This window comes from Salmo salar, chromosome 15, assembly GCF_965601325.2.
Source record: "Salmo salar chromosome 15, fSalSal1, whole genome shotgun sequence".
NCBI lineage: Eukaryota > Metazoa > Chordata > Actinopteri > Salmoniformes > Salmonidae > Salmo > Salmo salar.
In genome coordinates, this window is record NC_138305.1 from 3,025,232 (window position 1) to 3,047,527 (window position 22,296).

General features: G+C 45.7%; 1 protein-coding gene across 2 annotated transcripts in view; it reads right to left on the minus strand.

The window, feature by feature from the left end:
- The window catches only part of cnnm4b (cyclin and CBS domain divalent metal cation transport mediator 4b), a 77,586-nt gene that overhangs the window by 15,521 nt on the left and 39,769 nt on the right, over nucleotides 1–22,296 (minus strand). For both annotated transcript variants that reach the window (XM_045695316.2, XM_045695317.2), the window contains exons 2-5: nucleotides 21,373–21,516; nucleotides 19,164–19,304; nucleotides 16,398–16,567; nucleotides 4,564–4,660 (exon numbers count right to left, since the gene is read on the minus strand). In XM_045695316.2, the coding sequence (XP_045551272.1) occupies nucleotides 4,564–4,660; nucleotides 16,398–16,567; nucleotides 19,164–19,304; nucleotides 21,373–21,516 (552 nt within the window). The remainder of the gene's footprint in view (nucleotides 1–4,563; nucleotides 4,661–16,397; nucleotides 16,568–19,163; nucleotides 19,305–21,372; nucleotides 21,517–22,296) is intronic.

Genomic DNA, 22,296 nt, shown 5'->3' on the forward strand with positions numbered 1-22,296 from the left:
CTACACTGACAACTACACTGACCAACTACTGACAACTACACTGATCAACAACTGACAACTACACTGATCAACTACTGACAACTACACTGATCAACTACTGACAACTACACTGCTCAACTACTGACTACTACACTGCTCAACTACTGACTACTACACTGCTCAACTACTGACTACTACACTGCTCAACTACTGACTACTACACTGCTCAACTACTGACAACTACTGACTACTACACTGACCAACTCTACTGACAACTACACTGATCAACTACAGACTACTACACTGATCAACTACTGACAACTACACTGCTCAACTACTGACTACTACACTGCTCAACTACTGACTACTACACTGCTCAACTAGTGACTACTACACTGCTCAACTACTGACTACTACACTGCTCAACTACTGACAACTACTGACTACTACACTGACCAACTACTGACAACTACACTGATCAACTACTGACTACTACACTGATCAACTACAGACTACTACACTGATCAACTACACTGATCAACTACTGACAACTACACTGATCAACTACTGACAACTACACTGATCAACTACTGACAACTACACTGATCAACTACACTGATCAACTACTGACTACTACACTGATCAACTACTGACTACTACACTGATCAACTACTGACAACTACACTGATCAACTACTGACAACTACACTGACCAACTACACTGATCAACTACTGACAACTACACTGCTCAACTACTGACTACTACACTGCTCAACTACTGACTACTACACTGCTCAACTACTGACTACTACACTGCTCAACTACTGACAACTACACTGATCAACTACTGACAACTACACTGATCAACAACTGACAACTACACTGATCAACAACTGACAACTACACTGATCAACTACTGACAACTACACTGATCAACTACTGACAACTACACTGATCAACTACTGACAACTACACTGATCAACTACTGACTACTACACTGATCAACTACTGACTACTACAGTGATCAACTACTGACTACTACAGTGATCAACTACTACACTTACCAACTACTACACTGATCAACTACTGACAACTACACTGATCAACTACTGACAACTACACTGATCAACTACTGACTACTACACTGATCAACTACAGACTACTACACTGATCAACTACAGACTACTACACTGATCAACTACACTGATCAACTACTGACAACTACACTGATCAACTACTGACAACTACACTGATCAACTACTGACAACTACACTGATCAACTACACTGACCAACTACTGAAAACTACATTGACCAACTACTACACTGATCAACTACTGACAACTACACTGATCAACTACACTGATCAACTACTGACAACTACACTGATCAACTACACTGACCAACTACTGACAACTACACTGACCAACTACTGACTACTACACTGCTCAACTACTGACAACTACACTGCTCAATTACTGACAACTACACTGATCAACTACTGACAACTACACTGATCAACAACTGACAACTACACTGATCAACAACTGACAACTACACTGATCAACTACTGACTACTACACTGATCAACTACTGACTACTACACTGATCAACTACAGACTACTACACTGATCAACTACAGACTACTACACTGATCAACTACACTGATCAACTACTGACAACTACACTGATCAACTACTGACAACTACACTGATCAACTACTGACAACTACACTGATCAACTACACTGACCAACTACTGAAAACTACATTGACCAACTACTACACTGATCAACTACACTGACCAACTACTGACAACTACACTGACCAACTACTGACAACTACACTGCTCAACTACTGACTACTACACTGCTCAACTACTGACAACTACACTGCTCAATTACTGACAACTACACTGATCAACTACTGACAACTACACTGATCAACAACTGACAACTACACTGATCAACAACTGACTACTACACTGATCAACTACTGACTACTACAGTGATCAACTACTACACTTACCAACTACTACACTGATCAACTACTGACAACTACACTGATCAACTACTGACAACAACACAGCTCAACTACTGACAACAACACAGCTCAACTACTGACAACTACAGTGATCAACTACTACACTTACCAACTACTACACTGATCAACTACTGGCAACCACACTGATCAACTACTGACAACAACACAGCTCAACTACTGACAACAACACAGCTCAACTACTGACAACTACACTGACAAACTACACAGGTCAACTACTACAGTTATCAACTTCCAACAACTACACCACTTTTCAACTACCGTCAACTACACTGATCAACCACTGAATACTACAATGATCACTTCAAATCTGTTGTCTTGCCCATTCACCCTCTGAATGGCAGAAACACACAATCCATGTCTCAATTGCCTCAATGCTTAAAAATCCTTATTTAATCTGTCTCCTCCCCTTGAAATCAGAAACGAGGGTTTAGCAGTGCTGTGAACTGACCAATCAGCGAGACAGTTTTTTTATGTCATTATTTAACCTTTATTTAACTAGGCAAGTCAGTTAAGAACAAATTCTTATTTACAATGACGGCCTACAAAAAGGCAAAAGGCCTCCTGCCGGAACTGGGGCTGGGATTAAAAATAAAATATAAATATAGGACAAAATACACATCACGACAAGAGAGACACCACAACACTACATAAAGAGAGACCTAAGATAACAACAGCATGGCAGCAACACATAACAACACAGCATGGTAGCAACACAACATGACAACAACATGGTAGCAACACCACATGACAACACAGCATGGTAGCAACACAACACAGCATGGTAGTAACACAACATGACAACAACATGGTAGCAACACCACATGACAACAACATGGTAGCAACACCACATGACAACAACATGGTAGCAACACCACATGACAACAACATGGTAGCAACACCACATGACAACAACATGGTAGCAACACAACATGACAACAACATGGTAGCAACACCACATGACAACAACATGGTAGCAACACCACATGACAACAACATGGTAGCAACACCACATGACAACAACATGGTAGCAACACAACATGACAACAACATGGTAGCAACACAACATGACAACAACATGGTAGCAACACAACATGACAACAACATGGTAGCAACACCACATGACAACACAGCATGGTAGCAACACAACACAGCATGGTAGTAACACAACATGACAACAACATGGAAGCAACACAACATGACAACACAGCATGGTAGCAACACAACATGACAACACAGCATGGTAGCAACACAACATGACAACAACATGGAAGCAACACAACAGACTTCTGAGGGCAGTTTTCATTTCCACTAATGCGATTCATCTTCAATTACACTGATCGAAGTAGATTTAACAAAGTGACATGAATAAGGGATCATAACTTTCACCTGGATTCACCTGATCAGTCTATGTCATGGAAAAAGCAGGTGTTCCTAATGTTTTGTACACTCAGTGTATATCTCTGGCCACATCTGCATTGTCAATCTATCTCCTGGCCACTAGATGTTAGCAGTGAGACGTCTCAACACTGTCATCACATTACCCACTGAAGTTTGGCAATCCTCAACAGTCATGACAACTGACAACAGAAAGCCACTGAAACCAAGGGAGTAAAATGCTACTGGAGTGAAGGAGAGTGAGAACAGAGTTTGAGATAGAAGAGAGACAGACAGAGTAATGGAGGAGAGAGAGAACAGAGTTTGAGAGAGAAGAGAGACAGACAGAGTAACGGAGGAGAGAGAGAACAGAGTTTGAGAGAGAAGAGAGACAGACAGAGTAACGGAGGAGAGAGAGAACAGAGTTTGAGAGAGAAGAGAGACAGACAGAGTAACAGAGGAGAGAGAGAACAGAGTTTGAGAGAGAAGAGAGACAGACAGAGTAACGGAGGAGAGAGAGAACAGAGTTTGAGAGAGAAGAGAGACAGACAGAGTAACGGAGGAGAGAGAGAACAGAGTTTGAGAGAGAAGAGAGACATACAGAGTAACGGAGGAGAGAGAGAACAGAGTTTGAGAGAGAAGAGAGACAGACAGAGTAACGGAGGAGAGAGAGAACAGAGTTTGAGAGAGAAGAGAGACAGAGAGTAACGGAGGAGAGAGAGAACAGAGTTTGAGATAGAAGAGAGACAGAGTAACGGAGGAGAGAGAGAACAGAGTTTGAGATAGAAGAGAGACAGAGTAACGGAGGAGAGAGAGAACAGAGTTTGAGAGAGATAGAAGAGAGAGAGAGTAACGGAGGAGAGAGAGAACAGAGTTTGAGAGAGATAGAAGAGAGACATACAGAGTAACGGAGGAGAGAGAGAACAGAGTTTGAGAGAGATAGAAGAGAGACAGACAGAGTAACGGAGGAGAGAGAGAGAGAACAGAGTTTGAGAGAGATAGAAGAGAGAGAGAGTAACGGAGGAGAGAGAGAGAACAGAGTTTGAGAGAGATAGAAGAGAGAGAGAGTAACGGAGGAGAGAGAGAGAGAACAGAGTTTGAGAGAGATAGAAGAGAGACAGACAGAGTAAGAGGAGAGAAAGAGGACTCACCTAACGTGGGAGCACTGAGGGCCATGACTCCGTAGTAGGAGAAGGGTCCTGTCTCAAACTTCATGTTCTCATTCCCAGCTTCCACCTCCACCCGACCCTGAGCGACACACAGGGAAACACAGACAATGGATTAGGGACAAAGAACAACCCCAGTGAGGGTTTAAGGAGACCTCTCTGAATGTGTCGTCACAGAGCCGGCCTGACGGGACAGGGCCAGTGAGGGTTTAAGGAGACCTCTCTGAATGTGTCGTCACAGAGCCGGCCTGACGGGACAGGGCCAGTGAGGGGTAAAGAAGACCTCTCTGAATGTGTCGTCACAGAGCCGGCCTGACGGGACAGGGCCAGTGAGGGTTTAAGGAGACCTCTCTGAATGTGTCGTCACAGAGCCGGCCTGACGGGACAGGGCCAGTGAGGGGTAAAGGAGACCTCTCTGAATGTGTCGTCACAGAGCCGGCCTGACGGGACAGGGCCAGTGAGGGGTAAAGGAGACCTCTCTGAATGTGTCGTCACAGAGCCGGCCTGACGGGACAGGGGAAGTGAGGGGTAAAGGAGACCTCTCTGAATGTGTCGTCACAGAGCCGGCCTGACGGGACAGGGGAAGTGAGGGGTAAAGGAGACCTCTCTGAATGTGTCGTCACAGAGAGATGGCCAGAATAGAGACAGAGAGAGAGAGATGGATGGACAGAGAGACAGACAGGGTGAGGAGGCCTCTATGGTGTTGTTACAGAGAGATGGCCAGAATAGAGACAGAGAGAGAGAGATGGATGGACAGAGAGACAGACAGGGTGAGGAGTCCTCTATGGTGTTGTTACAGAGAGATGACCAGAATAGAGACAGAGAGAGATAGATGGATGGACAGAGAGACAGACAGGGTGAGGAGGCCTCTATGGTGTTGTTACAGAGAGATGGCCAGAATAGAGACATAGAGAGAGAGATGGATGGACAGAGAGACAGACAGGGTGAGGAGGCCTCTATGGTGTTGTTACAGAGAGATGACCAGAATAGAGACATAGAGAGAGAGATGGATGGACAGAGAGACAGACAGGGTGAGGAGGCCTCTATGGTGTTGTTACAGAGAGATGGCCAGAATAGAGACAGAGATGGATGGACAGAGAGACAGACAGGGTGAGGAGGCCTCTATGGTGTTGTTACAGAGCTGGCAGAGTCGGGTGCTGTGGGTGGGTGAGTGGGGGGGAAGTGGGTGAGGAATGTGTGAACTGCAGCAACACAACAGCACAGTTAATTCCCCCCCGCTCATATTCCTTACTCACATACAACACTGACACTGGAATCTAAACAGAGGGAGGGAAGGAGAGGAGAAGAAGAGAGAAAAGAAAGAAAGAAAAGAAGAGAAGAGGGAAGAAGAGAGAGAAGAAGAGAGGAGAGAGAGAAGAAGAGAGAAGAGGAGAGAGAAGAAGAGAGAGAAGAAGAGAGGAGAGGGAGAAGAAGAGAGAAGAGGAGAGAGAAGAAGAGAGAAGAAGAGGGAAGGAGAGAGAAGAAGAGAGAGAGAAGAGAGAAGAAGAGAGAAAAGGAGAGAAGAAGAGATGGAAGGAGAGAGAAGAAGAGAAGGAAGGAGAGAGAAGAAGAGAAGGAAGGAGAGAAGAAGAGAGAAGAGAAGGAAGGAGAGAGAAGAAGAGAGAAGAAGAGAAGGAAGGAGAGAGGAGAGAAGAGAGGGAAGGAGAGAGAAGGAGAGAGAGAAGAAGAGAGAAGAGAGGGAAGGAGAGAGAAGAAGAGAGAGGAGAGAGGAGAGAGGAGAGAGAGAAGAGGGAAGGAGAGAAGAAGAGAAGGAAGGAGAGAAGAAGAGAGAAGAAGAGAAGGAAGGAGAGAGAAGAAGAGAGGGAAGGTGGAGGAGGGGATGGAAAGAGACAGGAGAAAAGGGATTAAGAATTAGGATTAGAATGACTGATTTAACTTCTGTCATCGATTTATTTCCTTCCCAGTATTAAAAGAGTAGATACATATGTAAAGAGAAAACCACAGTGCTGCAGGCAAGGTCAGTGAGTTAGCTGATTAGCCACGTGCTGTGTGTGCATGAGTGCGTGCGTGTGTATGACGGTAAAGGTGGAGATGACAGTAAAGGTGGATGAGAGAGATGAAGAGAGTGAGGAGTGAGTGAGGGTGAGGTGCAGGGAGAAGGGGAGGACAGAGAGGGTGAAAAACAATGAGAGATATCCTGTACATGTCACCTACATCTCCTTCCTGGTTCTCTGTCAGAACAGAAACCTCCTCAGCCAGTCTGACCCAGCTCAGCTCTCTGTCAGAACAGAAACCTCCTCAGCCAGTCTGACCCAGCTCAGCTCTCTGTCAGAACAGAAACCTCCTCAGCCAGTCTGACCCAGCTCAGCTCTCTGTCAGAACAGAAACCCCCTCAGCCAGTCTGACCCAGCTCAGCTCTCTGTCAGAACAGAAACCTCCTCAGCCAGTCTGACCCAGCTCAGCTCTCTGTCAGAACAGAAACCTCCTCAGCCAGTCTGACCCAGCTCAGCTCTCTGTCAGAACAGAAACCTCCTCAGCCAGTCTGACCCAGCTCAGCTCTCTGTCAGAACAGAAACCTCCTCAGCCAGTCTGACCCAGCTCAGCTCTCTGTCAGAACAGAAACCTCCTCAGCCAGTCTGACCCAGCTCAGCTCTCTGTCAGAACAGAAACCTCCTCAGCCAGTCTGACCCAGCTCAGCTCTCTGTCAGAACAGAAACCTCCTCAGCCAGTCTGACCCAGCTCAGCTATCTGTCAGAACAGAAACCTCCTCAGCCACTCTGACCCAGCTCAGCTCTCTGTCAGAACAGAAACCTCCTCAGCCAGTCTGACCCAGCTCAGCTCTCTGTCAGAACAGAAACCTCCTCAGCCAGTCTGACCCAGCTCAGCTCTCTGTCAGAACAGAAACCTCCTCAGCCAGTCTGACCCAGCTCTGTAAGGACATACAGCCCTTGAATAGACCATCAGAGTATACAAAGGACACACACACGTGTTTACACACCTCCATGTTTAAAGTAGGGGAGGTCAGAGAGAGAAAGAATAGATCCAGACCGGAGGGGTGAAAAGCTAGGTGCTATTCTAGTCTGACCTGCTCTACATGTCCATCCATCAGCTTTCACAATACACCATACTGACACACACACACACACACACACACACACACACACACACACACCAGTCCTGGGTTCAAATATGTTCAAAATCATGTAAATACTTTATCTGTGCTTGATTGAGCTTGCCTGGCTTAATGAATCAAGAGAATGGTCCCACAACTGCAAACTCTGCCCATCCCGGCTCAAAGTATTTAAAAGATTTCAAATAGTATTTGAACCCAAGTGTGGTTTACAGTGCAATACAATACACACAGCACATTACACATTATGAGACATTTAATGATAGCTGGGAACACCATAATACATTTAGCCTCAATTGATATGCTTAGTTGAACATTATTGATCGGGTCACACAGGAACATCAGGCAGAGCGGGTTACACATTGGGTTCAACCAGATCGGGTCACACAGGAACATCAGGCAGAGTGGGTTACACATTGGGTTCAACCAGATCGGGTCACACAGGAACATCAGGCTGAGTGGGTTACACATTGGGTTCAACCAGATCGGGTCACACAGGAACATCAGGCAGAGCAGGATACACATTGGGTTCAACCAGATCGGGTCACACAGGAACATCAGGCAGAGTAGGATACACATTGGGTTCAACCAGATCGGGTCACACAGGAACATCAGGCTGAGTGGGTTACACATTGGGTTCAACCAGATCGGGTCACACAGGAACATCAGGCAGAGCAGGATACACATTGGGTTCAACCAGATCGGGTCACACAGGAACATCAGGCAGAGTATGATACACATTGGGTTCAACCAGATCGGGTCACACAGGAACATCAGGCTGAGTGGGTTACACATTGGGTTCAACCAGATCGGGTCACACAGGAACATCAGGCAGAGCAGGATACACATTGGGTTCAACCAGATCGGGTCACACAGGAACATCAGGCTGAGTAGGATACACATTGGGTTCAACCAGAATATGACTTGACCATTAGCCGTTGAACAGAAGGCAGTGCTTGTAGTGTGTGTTCATGTAACCACATGGGTCTAGGTAGGTCGGGGTCAAAGTTCAGGTGTTTATGAATGAATCATCAACAGTGAGTGAACCCGAACTGACCCCACCTGAGAAGAGAGTTCTCTGTGTTCCACTGACTGTCTACTAGAACTTGATGAACCTGTAGAGCAGGGACCGGCAACTCCAGTCCAAGAAGCCCTGCAGTGTGGGTGAATCTCGGACCATGATTACTTGATTATTTGTGTTAGTGCTGGGCTGGAACAAAAGGCTGCACGGTCTATTATCTCCAGGAGCAGAGGTTATCTAGATTACAGCTGGTGTATCTGTTGACAGGACAAACTTGCATGACCCCCAGTGTGTGCGTGCGTGCGTGCGTGCGTGTGATAAAATCATAGCCTATTTGAAATAATGGCTGACATATTACTGAACGGGGCGGCCTGTACTTTGCATACAGCCAGCTGGGTGTGTCTCAAAACGTTCTGCCTTCATAACCGATTGAAATTCTCAGTCCCTGTCGGACCGGTCTCACCAGGCACGTGCATGCCTGCATGTGGTGTGATAATAAGGCTTTATGAAATTATGGCTGATATATTACTGAATAGGGCTGCCAGAAGTTTGCATACGGCTGCACATCATGTGATGAGAGTGGCCAGCTACAGTGGAGCAGCAAAACTCCAGTACACACAATCTACTACCACCCACACCCCATCCTCCCACCAAAAATCATTCACCCCTCCCCACCTTCCTCCCTCCTCTCCTCCCTCCCTCCCTTCCTTCCACCCTTCCCTCCCTCCCTCACACCAAGGGGCAAATATTTGATCGCTGATGACAATATTCTGGAAACAGAATGGACTGACGTCTGGGAGCAGACACGAACAAACAACCAACCAAAAATAGGCCTACGTAATGGCGTGTAACAGGAAAGACACAGTCACACACACACACACACACACACACACACACACACACACACACACACACACACACACACACACACACACACACACACACACACACACACACACACACACACGTAGCTGTAATAACGGTGGAATGAAGATTGGGGCGGAGGGAGATTATCTGGAAGAGAACGGTCCCGTTTCTCATGACTCTGCTCCCACGCCTATGCTATTAACAAATGCTGCCCTCCCCCCCCACACACACAAACACACACATTTCCAAAAACAGCCAATTCATTCATTCATGACCACAGCGCCTTCGGAAACTATTCAGACCCCTCAACTTTTCCACATTTTGTTACGTTACAGCCTTATTCTAAAACAGATTTTAAAAAACTATTTCCTCAGCAATCGACCCCATTATGACAAAGCGAAAACATATTTTTGCTAATTTTTTGCAAATGTATTAAAAGACAAACACAGAAATACTGTATTTACATAAGTATTCCGACACTTTGATAGGAGACTCTAAATGGAGCTCAGGTGCATTCTGTTTCCATCGATCATCCTTGAGATGTTTCTACGACTTGATTGGAGTCCACCTGTGGTAAATTCAATCGATTGGACATTATTTGGAAAGGTCCCACAGTTGACAGTGTATGTCAGAGCAAAAACCAAGCCATGAGGTCGAAGGAATTTTATGTAGAGCTCCGAGACAGGATTTTGTCAAGGCACAGATCTGGGGAAGGGTACCAAAACATTTCTGCAGCATTGGAGGTCTTCAAAGACACTGTGGCCTCCATCATTCTTAAATGGAAGACATTTGGAAGCACCAAGACTCTTCCTAGAGCTGGCCGCCCAGCCAAACTGAGCAATTGGGAGAGAAGGGCCTTGGTCAGGGAGGTGGCCAAGAATCCGAAGTTCCTCTGTGGAAATGGGAGAACCTTCCAGAAGGACAACCATCTCTGCAGCACTCCACCAATCAGGCCTTTATGGTAGAGTGGCCAGACAGAAGCCACTCCTCAGTAAAAGGCACATGACAGCCCGCTTGGAGTTTGCCTAAAGGCACCTAAAGGACCCTCAGACCATGAGAAACAAGATTCTCTGGTCTGATGAAACCAAGATTGAACTCTTTGGCCTGAATGCCAAGCGTCACATCTGGAGGAAACCTGGCACCATCCCTACGGTGAAGCATGGTGAGGGCAGCATCATGCTGTGGGGATGTTTTTCAGCGGCAAGGACTGGGAGACAATTCAGGATTGATGGAAAGATCAAAGAATCCTTGATGGAGACCTCCTCCAGAGTGCTCAGGACCTCAGCCTGGGGCGAAGGTTCACCTTCCAACAGGACAACAACCCTAAGCACATAGCCAAGACAAATTTTTGGATTTGGGACAAGTTCCTGAATGTCCTTGAGTGGCCCAGCCAGAGCCCGGACTTGAACCTGATCGAACATCTCTGGAGAGACCTGAAAATAGCTGTGCAGCGACGCTCCCCATCCAACCTGACAGAGCTTGAGAGGATCTGCAGAGAAGAATGGGAGAAACTCCCCAAATACTGGTGTGCCAAGTTTGTACCCAAGAAGACGAGGATGTAATTGCTGCCAAAGGTGCTTCAACAAAGTACTGAGTAAAGGGTCTGAATATTTATGTAAATGTTATATTTCCGTTTTGTTATTTTTGTATACATTTAAAATAATTTAATCAATTTTAGAATAAGGCTCTGACCTAACAAAATGAGTGCCCATTTTTTATTTTTGCTCCAGAGACTAAGTCCAGACGCGCACCTGGTGATTAAACGGGTTTAAATGCTCTAAATGCCTTCAGGGGGGTCTGAATACTTTCTGAAGGCACTGTATGTCATAAAACCACAAATAACCAAATCTCTCCTCTTTCCATCTCCTTTAGACCAATCCCTTTGTAGCAGTACAAGAGCAGCCGTCAACAAACAATTCCCATTCCACCTCCTAACATTCTATTGTTGGCAGGCTCCATCCACCTCACATTCTGTTGTTGGCAGGCTCCATCCACCTCACATTCTGTTGTTGGCAGGCTCCATCCACCTCACATTCTGTTGTTGGCAGGCTCCATCCACCTCACATTCTGTTGTTGGCAGGCTCCATCCACCTCACATTCTGTTGTTGGCAGGCTCCATCCACCTCACATTCTGTTGTTGGCAGGCTCCATCCACCTCACATTCTGTTGTTGGCAGGCTCCATCCACCTCACATTCTGTTGTTGGCAGGCTCCATCCACCTAACATTCTGTTGTTGGCAGGGTCCACATGTCAGTGCTCTCCCACCCCCCTAAACATACACTACATGGCCAAAAGTACACGCCTTCAAATTAGTGGTTTCTGCTATTTCAAATCAAATCAAATGTTATTGGTCACATACACAATTTAGCAGATGTTATTGCGGGTGTAGCGAAATGCTTGTGTTTCTATCTCCAACAGTGCAGTAATATTTAAAAACTATTCACAACAATACACACACATCTAAAAGTAAAAGAATGGAATTAATATACACACACACACAGTTCAAGTCGGACGTTTACATACACCTAAGCCAAATTCCGTTTTAGGGCAGTTAGGATCACCACTTTATTTTAAGAATGTGAAATGTCAGAATAATAGTAGAGAGAATTATTTATTTCAGCTTTTATTTCTTTCATCACATTCCCAGTGGGTCAGAAGATTACATACACTCAATTAGTATTTGGTAGCATTGCCTTTAAATTGTTTAACTTGGGTCAAACGTTTCAGGTAGCCTTCCACAAGCTTCCCACAATAAGTTGGGTGGATTTTGGCCCATTCCTCCTGACAGAGCTGGTGTAACTGAGTCGGGTTTGTAGGTCTCCTTGCTCGCACACGATTTTTCAGTTCTGCCCACAAATGTTCTATGGGATTGAGGTCAGGGCTTTGTGATGGCCACTCCAATACCTTGCCTTTGTTGTCCTTAAACCATTTTGCCACGACTTTGGAAGTATGCTTGGGGTCATTGTCCATTTGGAAGACCCATTTGCGACCAAGCTTTAACTTCCTGACGGATGTCTTGAGATGTTGCTTCAATATATCCACATAAGTTTCCACCCTCATTATGCCATCTATTTGGTGCACCAGTCCCTCCTGCAGCAAGCACCCCCACAACATGATGCTGCCACCGCCGTGCTTCACGGTTGGGATGGTGTTCTTCGGCTTGCAAGCATCCTCCTTTTTCCTCCAAACATAACGATGGTCATTATGGCCAAACAGTTCTATTTTTGTTTCATCAGACCAGAGGACATTTCTCCAAAAAGTATGATCTTTGTCCCCATGTGCAGTTGCAAACCGTAGTCTGGCTTTTTTTATGGCAGTTTTGGAGCAGTGGCTTCTTCCTTGGTGAGCAGTCTTTCAGGTTATGTCGATATAGGACTGTTTTACTGTGGATATAGATACTTTTGTACCTGTTTTCTCCAGCATCTTCACAAGGTCCTTTGCTGTTGTTCTGGGATTGATTTGCACTTTTTGCACCAAAGTACATGAATCTCTAGGAGACAGAACGCATCTCCTTTCTGAGCGGTATGACGTCTGCGTTGTCCCATGGTGTTTATACTTGCTTACTATTGTTTGTACAGATGAACGTGGTACCTTCAGGCGTTTGGAAATTGCTCCCAAGGATGAACCAGACTTGTGGATGTCAAAATTTTTTGGGCTGATTTCTTTTGATTTTCCCATGATGTCAAGCACAGAGGTACTGAGTTTGAAGGTAGGCCTTGAAATACATCCACAGGTACACCTCCATTTGACTCAATTAGCCTATCAGAAGCTTCTAAAGCCATGAAACCATTTTCTGGAATTTTCTAAGCTGTTTAAAGGCACAGTCAACAAACTTCTGACCCACTGGAATTGTGATACAGTGAATTATAAGTGAAATAATGTGTCTGTAAACAATTGTTGGAAAGATTACTTGTGTCATGCACAAAGTAGATGTCCTAACCGACTTGCCGAAACTATAGTTTGTTAATAAGAAATTTGTGGTGGTTGAAAAACGAGTTTTAATGACTCCAACCTAAGTGTATGTAAACTTCCGACTTCAACTGTTATATTAGATTGAGCAATGTCAGAGTGGCATTGACTAAAATACAGTAGAATAGAATACAGTATGTACATATGAGATGAGTAAAGCAGCATGTAAACATTATTTAAACATTATTAAAGTGACTGGTGTTTCATTATTAAAGTAACCAGTGATTCCAATTTATATATATTTATATATATATTTATATATATATAGGGCATCAGCTTCTAAGGTGCAGGGTTGCGTAACCGGGTGGTAGCCGGCTAGTGATGGCTATTTAACAGTCTGATGGCCTTAAGATTGAAAAATATCTTCTGTCTCTTGGTCCCAGCTTTGATGCACCTGTACTGACCTCGCCTTCTGGATGGTAGCGGGGTGAACAGGCCGTGGCTCAGGTGGTTGATGTCCTTGATCTTTTTTCAGCCACACCCGTTGCTGACAGGTGTATAAAAATTGAGCACACAGCCATGCAATTGCCAAAGACAAACATTGACAGTAGAATGGCCTTCCTGAAGAGCTCAGTGACTTTCAACGTGGCACTGCCATTTATTTATATTGATTTATTGAACCTTTATTTAACCTTTATTTAACTAGGCAAGTCAGTTAAGAACAAATCATTTTTAACAATGACGGCCTACCCCGGCCAAACCCGGACAATTGTGCGCCGTCATAGGAGCCACCTTTCCAACAAGTCAATTCATCAAATTTCTGCCTTGTTAGAGCTGCCCCGGACAACTGTAAGTGTTGATATTGTGAAGTGGAAACGTCTAGGAGCAACCACGGCTCAGCTGTGAAGTGGTAGGCCACACAAGCTCACAGAACGGGACCGCCGATTGCTGAAGCGTGCAGCATCTAAAAATAGTCTGTCCTCTGTTGCAACACTCAATACCGAGTTCCAAACTACCTTTGGAAGCAACGTCAGCACAAGAAGTGTTCGTCAGGAGCTTCATGAAATGGGCTTCCATGGCCGAGCAGCCGCAGACAAGCCTAAGATCACCATGCCAAATGCCAAGCGTCGGCTGGAGTGGTGTAAAGCGCACCGCCATTGGACTTTGGAATGAATCACGTTTCACCATCTGGCAGTCCGACAGACGAATCTGGGTTTGGCGGATGCCAGGAGAACACTACCTGCATATTGCCAAGTGTAAAGTTTGGTGGAGGAGGAATAATGATCTGGGGATGTTTTTCATGGTTCTGGAAATCGTAACGTTATGGCATTCTAGGCGATTCTGCGTTTTCAACTTTGCGGCAACAGTTTGGAGAAAGCCCTTGCCTGTTTCAGCATGACAATGCCCCCATGCACAAAGTGAGGTCCATACAGAAATGGTTTGTTGAGATCGGCGTGTAAGAACTTGATTGGCCTGCACAGAGCCCTGACAACTCTATCAAACACCTGAATTGGAACGCCAACTGCGAGCCAGGCCTAATCGCCCAACATCAGTGCCCGACCTCAATAATGCTCGTGGCTCAATGGAGCAAGTCACAGCAGCAACGTTCCAACATCTAGTGGAAAGCCTTCCCAGAAGAGTGGAGGCTGTTATAGTAGCAAAGGAGGGAACAACTCCATATTAATGGCCATGATTTTACAATGAGATGTTGGACAAGCAGGTGTCCACATACTTTACTCCATGTAGTGTAGCTCAATGGATTATTCCACCTATGGGCCCTCCCACTGAGTAGATAACATCATGATGAGGGTGGGGTGGGTGGCTAACGAGCTGAGCCTAACGATCTCTGGATTACTGCCGCTGGCTAATGACTGTTTGGGGACTAATGCCATAACTGATTTATGGGAAAACAGTGTGTGTGTTTCTGTGTGTCTGTCTGTCTGTGTGTGTGTCTGTATGTCCGTGTGTCTGTCTACACAGTGTGGTGCAGAGGCTAGCTGGGGGTTAGATTAAAGTTGGTTTTAGCCTATTGATACACAGCTGACTGACAGTGTGGCACGCACGGTGTCTCCCAGTCTCCTCCCCCGTTCTCCTCCCCCGTTGGAGAGAGTGTAGGTGTGAAGGCCTTGCTTCCAGAGAACAATATGTTGGAGAGAGTGTAGGTGTGAAGGCCTTGCTTCCGGAGAACAATATGTTGGAGAGAGTGTAGGTGTGAAGGCCTTGCTTCCGGAGAACAATATGTTGGAGAGAGTGTAGGTGTGAAGGCCTTGCTTCCGGAGAACAATATGTTGGAGAGAGTGTAGGTGTGAAGGCCTTGCTTCCGGAGAACAATATGTTGGAGAGCGTGTAGGAGTGAAGGCCTTGCTTCCGGAGAACAATATGTTGGAGAGCGTGTAGGAGTGAAGGCCTTGCTTCCGGAGAACAATATGTTGGAGAGCGTGTAGGAGTGAAGGCCTTGCTTCCAGAGAACAATATGTTGGAGAGCGTGTAGGAGTGAAGGCCTTGCGTGAGGCCAGTGGCAGCTTTCACAACAGTCCTTCAACAGGATGGTTAGTCTGGCTGTGTGGTGGTTGATTAACGTAGAGCTAGAGCTAGCTCCCTCTGGGTTAGTGTTGTGACACAGAAAGCCTCCTTCCATCAACCCTGTGCATGGTTAAATAAGTAAATACTTTGCAACCCCCTGTCGAGGCAGGGCAGGGAGTTGCCATCTGTTACAGGTAACAAGACATGGCTGCGCTCAACACAGATGTTAGAGAGTGTTTCTCAGGTCTATTCCAGGCCAGTATGAAGAGAGGAAGTGAGGACTTAAAAAAAATGTTTAACTAAGAAGGAACTTTTCATGTGGGAATGTAAAACCATGTCACAATGGTGAATCAAATAGTGACTGAGTCACACGAAGACAGCCAGAAAGACAGTGTGTGTGTAGCCTACCTGCAGTATGAGTATGAAGTAGTCGACAGCCTTCCCTCTCTGGTAGACAAAGTGTTGAGGACAGCGTTTGTCACTGTCGTTGAACTTAATCTCCTGGATGACGTCTGGGTGTCTCAGAATCCTCAACAGAACCTTGTCCGATATCTGGGACGGGCTGAATAATGTCACCTCTGGAGAGGGACACAAATTATAATTTGACTGAACTGAAATTATGTTAAAGACAGAGGGGGTAGAGGCAGACAGACACAGAAAGTAGAGGAAGACAGACAGGGGTTAGAGGCAGACAGAGGGTAGAGGCAGACAGAGGGGTTAGAGGCAGACAGAGGGGTTAGAGAGAGGGGGTAGAGTCAGACAGAGAGGGGGTAGAGGCAGACAGACAGATAGAGAGGGTAGAGTCAGACAGACAGAGAGAGAGAGAGGGTAGAGGCAGACAGACAGAGGGGGTAGAGCCAGAGAGACGGGGGGGTAGAGGCAGACAGACAGGGTAGAGGCAGAGAGACGGGGGGTAGAGGCAGACAGACAGACAGAGAGGGTAGAGGCAGACAGACAGAGGTGGTAGAGCCAGAGAGACAGGGGGGTAGAGGCAGATAGACAGGGTAGAGGCAGACAGACAGGGTAGAGGCAGACAGGGGGGTAGAGACAGACAGACAGAGGGGTTGGGGGTAGAGGCAGACAGACGGGGGTAGAGGCAGACAGATTGGGGGGTAGAGGCAGACAGACGGGGGGGTAGAGGCAGACAGACGGGGGGGTAGAGGCAGACAGACGGGGGGGTAGAGGCAGACAGACGGGGGGGTAGAGGCAGACAGACGGGGGGGTAGAGGCAGACAGACGGGGGGGTAGAGGCAGACAGACGGGGGGGTAGAGGCAGGCAGACGTGGGGGTAGAGGCAGGCAGACAGGGGGGGTAGAGGCAGACAAACGGGGGGTAGAGGCAGACAGGGGGGGGGGTAGAGGCAGACAGACGGGGGTTAAATGCAGACAGAGCGGGTAGAGGCAGACAGAGCGGGTAGAGGCAGACAGACAGGCATGCTGTAATACTGCAATCTGTGCTGTTTTAGAGAAAGAAGAGGGAACTGCAACGTAATTCTAGCTGAGCACGCTACAACAGACCACAAGACTAGTGGTGCTGGCAACACAAGTCAATCATTTACGTCATAACATTCAACCATGCTTCTATTTTTTACATACATTTCTACTATAAATAAGCAATCAATGAGGGAACTGAACAACATTGGCATTCTTAACGAGTCGCGACACACTTTTACCAGCTCAGCTAAACATAGTACATTAGGAAAGTATTCTGACCCCTTGACTTTTTCAACATTTTGTTACGTTCCAGCCTTATTCTAAAATTAATTAAATATTTTTTCCCTCATAAATCTACACACAATACCCCATAATGACAAAGCAAAAACATGTTTTTAGGAATTTTTACAAACGTTTGAGAAATCAAAAAACAAAACATAAGTATTCAGACTCTTTACTCAGTACTCTGTTGAAGCACCTTTGGCAGCGATTACAGCCTGGAGTCTAATTGGGTATGATGCTACAAGTTTGGCACATCTGTATTTGGGGAGTTTCTCCCATTCTTCTCTGCAGATCCTCTCAACCTCTGTCAGGTTGGATGGGGAGCATCGCTGCACAGCTATTTTCAGGTCTCTCCACATATGTTTGATCGGGTTCAAGTCCAGGCTCTTGCTGGACCACTCAAGGACATTCAGAAACTTGTCCCAAAGCCACTCCTGCGTTGTTTTTGCTGTGTGCTTAGGGTCGTTGTCCTGTTGGAAGGTGAACCTTCGCCCTAGTCTGAGGTCCTGAGTGCTCTGGAGGAGGTTTTCAGCAAGGATCTCTCTGTACTTTGCTCTGTTCATCTTTCCCTTGATCCTGACTAGTCTCATAGTCCCAGCCGCTGAAAAACATCCCCACAGCATGATGCTGCCACCACCATGCTTCACCGTAGGGATGGTACCAGGTTTCATCCAGATGTGAAACTTGGCATTCAGTTCAATCTTGGTTTCATCAGACCAGAAAATCTTGTTTCTCATGGTCTGAGAGTCTTTAGGTGCCTTTTGGCAAACTCCAAGTGAGCTGTCATATGCCTTTTACTGAAGAGTGGTTTCTGTCTGGCCACTCTACCACAAAGGCCTGATTGGTGGAGTGCTGCAGAGATGGTTGTCCTTCTATAATGTTCTCCCATCTCCACAGAGGAACTCTGGAGCTCTGTCAAAGTGACCATCGGGTTCTAGGTCACCTCCCTGACCAAGGCCCTTAGAAAGCACTTCCTTTGACCTTATGGCTTGGTTTTTGCTCTGACATGCGCTGTCTACTGTGGGACCTTATATAGACAGGTGTGTGCCTTTCCAAATAATGTCCAATGAATTGCATTTACCACCGGTTTACTCCAATCAAGTTGTAGAAACATCTCAAGGATGATCAATGGAAACATGATGCACCTGAGCTCAATTTCGAGTCTCATAGCAAAGAGTCAGAATACTTATGTAAATACAGTTCCTCAGTTTTTATTTTTAATAAATGTGCAAACATTTCTAAAAACGTTTTTGCTTTTTCGTTACGGGGTATTGTGTGTAGATTTATGAGGATTTAAAAAAAATCAATTTTAGAATAAGGCTGTAACGTAACAAAATGTGGAAAAAGTCAAGGGGATTGAATATTTTCCAAATGCACTGTATTGTGGCATATTGTGGTTGGGTAGTGTGTGACAGTGTGTGGGGTTGCATTGTGTGGTTTGGAGGTCAAGTGTTCTAACCTGTTGCCAGGAAACGGTGAGCGGCCAATAGCAGCTGAGGGGAGATCTTGACTTTGGATTCGCTCTCGCTCTGTTTGAAGGCGGAGAAATCTCGTTTGTTCTTATTGGGTGCCACCTTCTTCCTGTTTCTGCTGTTGTCAGCTAGGTGAGAGACAACACAAAAGGACAGAACACAAAAGGACAGGTTACAGATTAGGGCAGAATCTAAACTGCATTTCCTTGGTTCTTCGAATCCTCTCTCCTCTCCTCCTTCTCAAAACCCATTGGAGGAGAAGGTCAGAGGGGAGGGACATCTGATAAGCATCTGACCGAGGACCCCAATCTCAAAACAGTTTATCCCGAGTGGATTAATATTGTTAATTTGTGTCACACGGCAGATTTTAGAACCACAGGTCAGCTTTGCATTCTTTTGAAAAATGTGATTTCTATGATTTTATTTGCTCTTTTATAAACAATACAAAACATACACATACTAAAAAAACAACTACGTCATACAAAGACCCACTAGCCCCCACCCTAATCACTTTCTGCCACATGGCCTCAAACTGCACCATTTTGTTTCTCTTCGTCGTCCACGCTCTTTAAAATGTTTAGAATATAAAGCATTTGACCCATTGCGTGGGGAGGATTGGCTGATTTTCAGTTTTTTAGTATAGGTTTTTGTTGTTTTAAGATAATTGATGAGAAGAGTTTTGTCCAACCCATCGGGTATCTCACTGCACCCTCATGTCTTGAAAAATACAGCCAGACGTATTAAAAGCACATTTACATTGCAATACCGCTTCACAGCCATCTTTCCAACTCCGCCCATAGCTTTTGTAACATTCCCAGAAGGCATGAATTATTGAGTCATTAGTAGGTTTACACTTCAGACAGGACACTGACGTTGTGCTGTAGAATTTGTGAATTGTGTCTCTTGTATAGTAAAAATACTGGATTAAGCGTACGTTTTCGTTAACTGTAATCTCATTCGTTATGTTTCAACATTCCCTCCATCTTGTGCCAATATCAGTTCTTTTAAAGTCTTGATTCCAATAGTTTATATTTTTTTCTAAGAGGTTGTCAGTTGGATAGGCTCTCTGAAAGGTTTTCTATATCTTTTCTGACATAGGTTTCCCTCAAGATTGCTCTCATGTCCAAACGATTTCAAATCAAAGTTTTTGTGATATAAACTTTTAAGTTAAATCCATTAAACCCCTACAACTCATCCAGAACGCCGCAGCCCGTCTGGTGTTCAACCTTCCCAAGTTCTCTCACGTCACCCCGCTCCTCCGCTCTCTCCACTGGCTTCCAGTTGAAGCTCGCATCCGCTACAAGACCATGGTGATTGCCTACGGAGCTGTGAAGGGAACGGCACCTCCATACCTTCAGGCTCTGATCAGGCCCTACACCCAAACAAGGGCACTGCGTTCATCCACCACTGGCCTGCTGGCCCCCCTACCTCTGAGGAAGCACAGTTCCCGCTCAGCCCAGTCAAAACTGTTCGCTGCTCTGGCACCCCAATGGTGGAACAAGCTCCCTCACGACGCCAGGACAGCGGAGTCAATCACCACCTTCCGGAGACACCTGAAACCCCACCTCTTTAAGGAATACCTAGGATAGGATAAAGTAATCCTTCTAACCCCCCCCCCCCCCCCCCCCCCCCCTTAAAATATTTAGATGCACTATTGTAAAGTGGTTGTTCCACTGGATATCATAAGGTGAATGCACCATTTTGTAAGTCGCTCTGGATAAGAGCGTCTGCTAAATGACTTAAATGTAAATGTATGTAAATGTAAGTTGGATGTACTTGAAAATATCTACATTGGTCAGTCCAAAAATGCTTTTTAATTCTGTCATGGAAATAAATGTATTTCCTATTACCACGTCATTTAGTTTTCCATGTGGGCCAATTTATCGATGAATTCTGAAAAGCAAACCAAGGATTGATCCATAATGTTGTGTTTCTAGGGAGTGATATTGGTTCTTGTAGAACCATTGCATGTTCTTCCATATTCTTATAGTGTTCTTAACTGTGAAGTTGTTCATGTTCTTTGCTTTATCCTTTGAAAACAGACACGTAAAACCATTCTGGGGATGAGCATCCGCACCCTCAGCTTTGCATTCTAAGGGTATGTACTAAATATCTATAAAGGTTAATGAATGAGTTATGGGCTCATGTTCTATGAACACACGTTGTAATAAACATGTTATAACCCAGTAGACTCACTGTAAAGGTCCGACTCGTCCAGGATCTCTGATTTGATGATCTCCTCGATGACGTCTTCCAAGGTAACCAATCCCAGCACCTCGTAGAACGGATCCCCCTCGCCCTCATTATTCACCTTCTGAACGATGGCCAGGTGGGACTTACCTGGTGAGAGAGAGAGACGGCGCGAGAGAGAGACAGAGGAAGAGAGGGAGAGAGACAGAGGAAGAGAGGGAGAGAGACAGAGGGAGAGCGAGAGAGAGCGAGAGAGAGCGAGAGAGAGCGAGAGAGAGCGAGAGAGAGCGAGAGAGGGGGAGAGAGACAGAGAGAGAGAGAGAGAGAGAGAGAGAGAGAGAGAGAGAGAGAGAGAGAGAGAGAGAGAGAGGTTAATTTATGGGTTCAAATATTATCACATTACTTTTGCACTTGAACAAGTCTTCTAATACCTCGAAGATTTATCAATATTTAATAACTCATATCTAATATTGCAAATCTGAGTTGAAGTTCTTGCTCAAGGGCCTGCATGACTGCATTAAAACGACTGCCAAACTGTCTGTAGCTGGACTTTAACCACAGTCAATCCGTTATTGTACAACAAACACAGACACACCCTAACGTAGACAACGGCGAACAAACACACAGACACGCACAGACACACACACACAGACACGCACAGACACTCACACACAGACACGCACAGACACTCACGCACAGACACACACAGACACACACAGACACACACACACACAGACACACACGGACAGACACACACGGACAGACACACACGGACAGACACACACGGACAGACACACACGGACAGACACACACGGACAGACACACACGGACAGACACACACGGACAGACACGGAGAGACACACACGGACAGACACGGACAGACACACACGGACAGACACGGACAGACACACACGGACACACACACACACA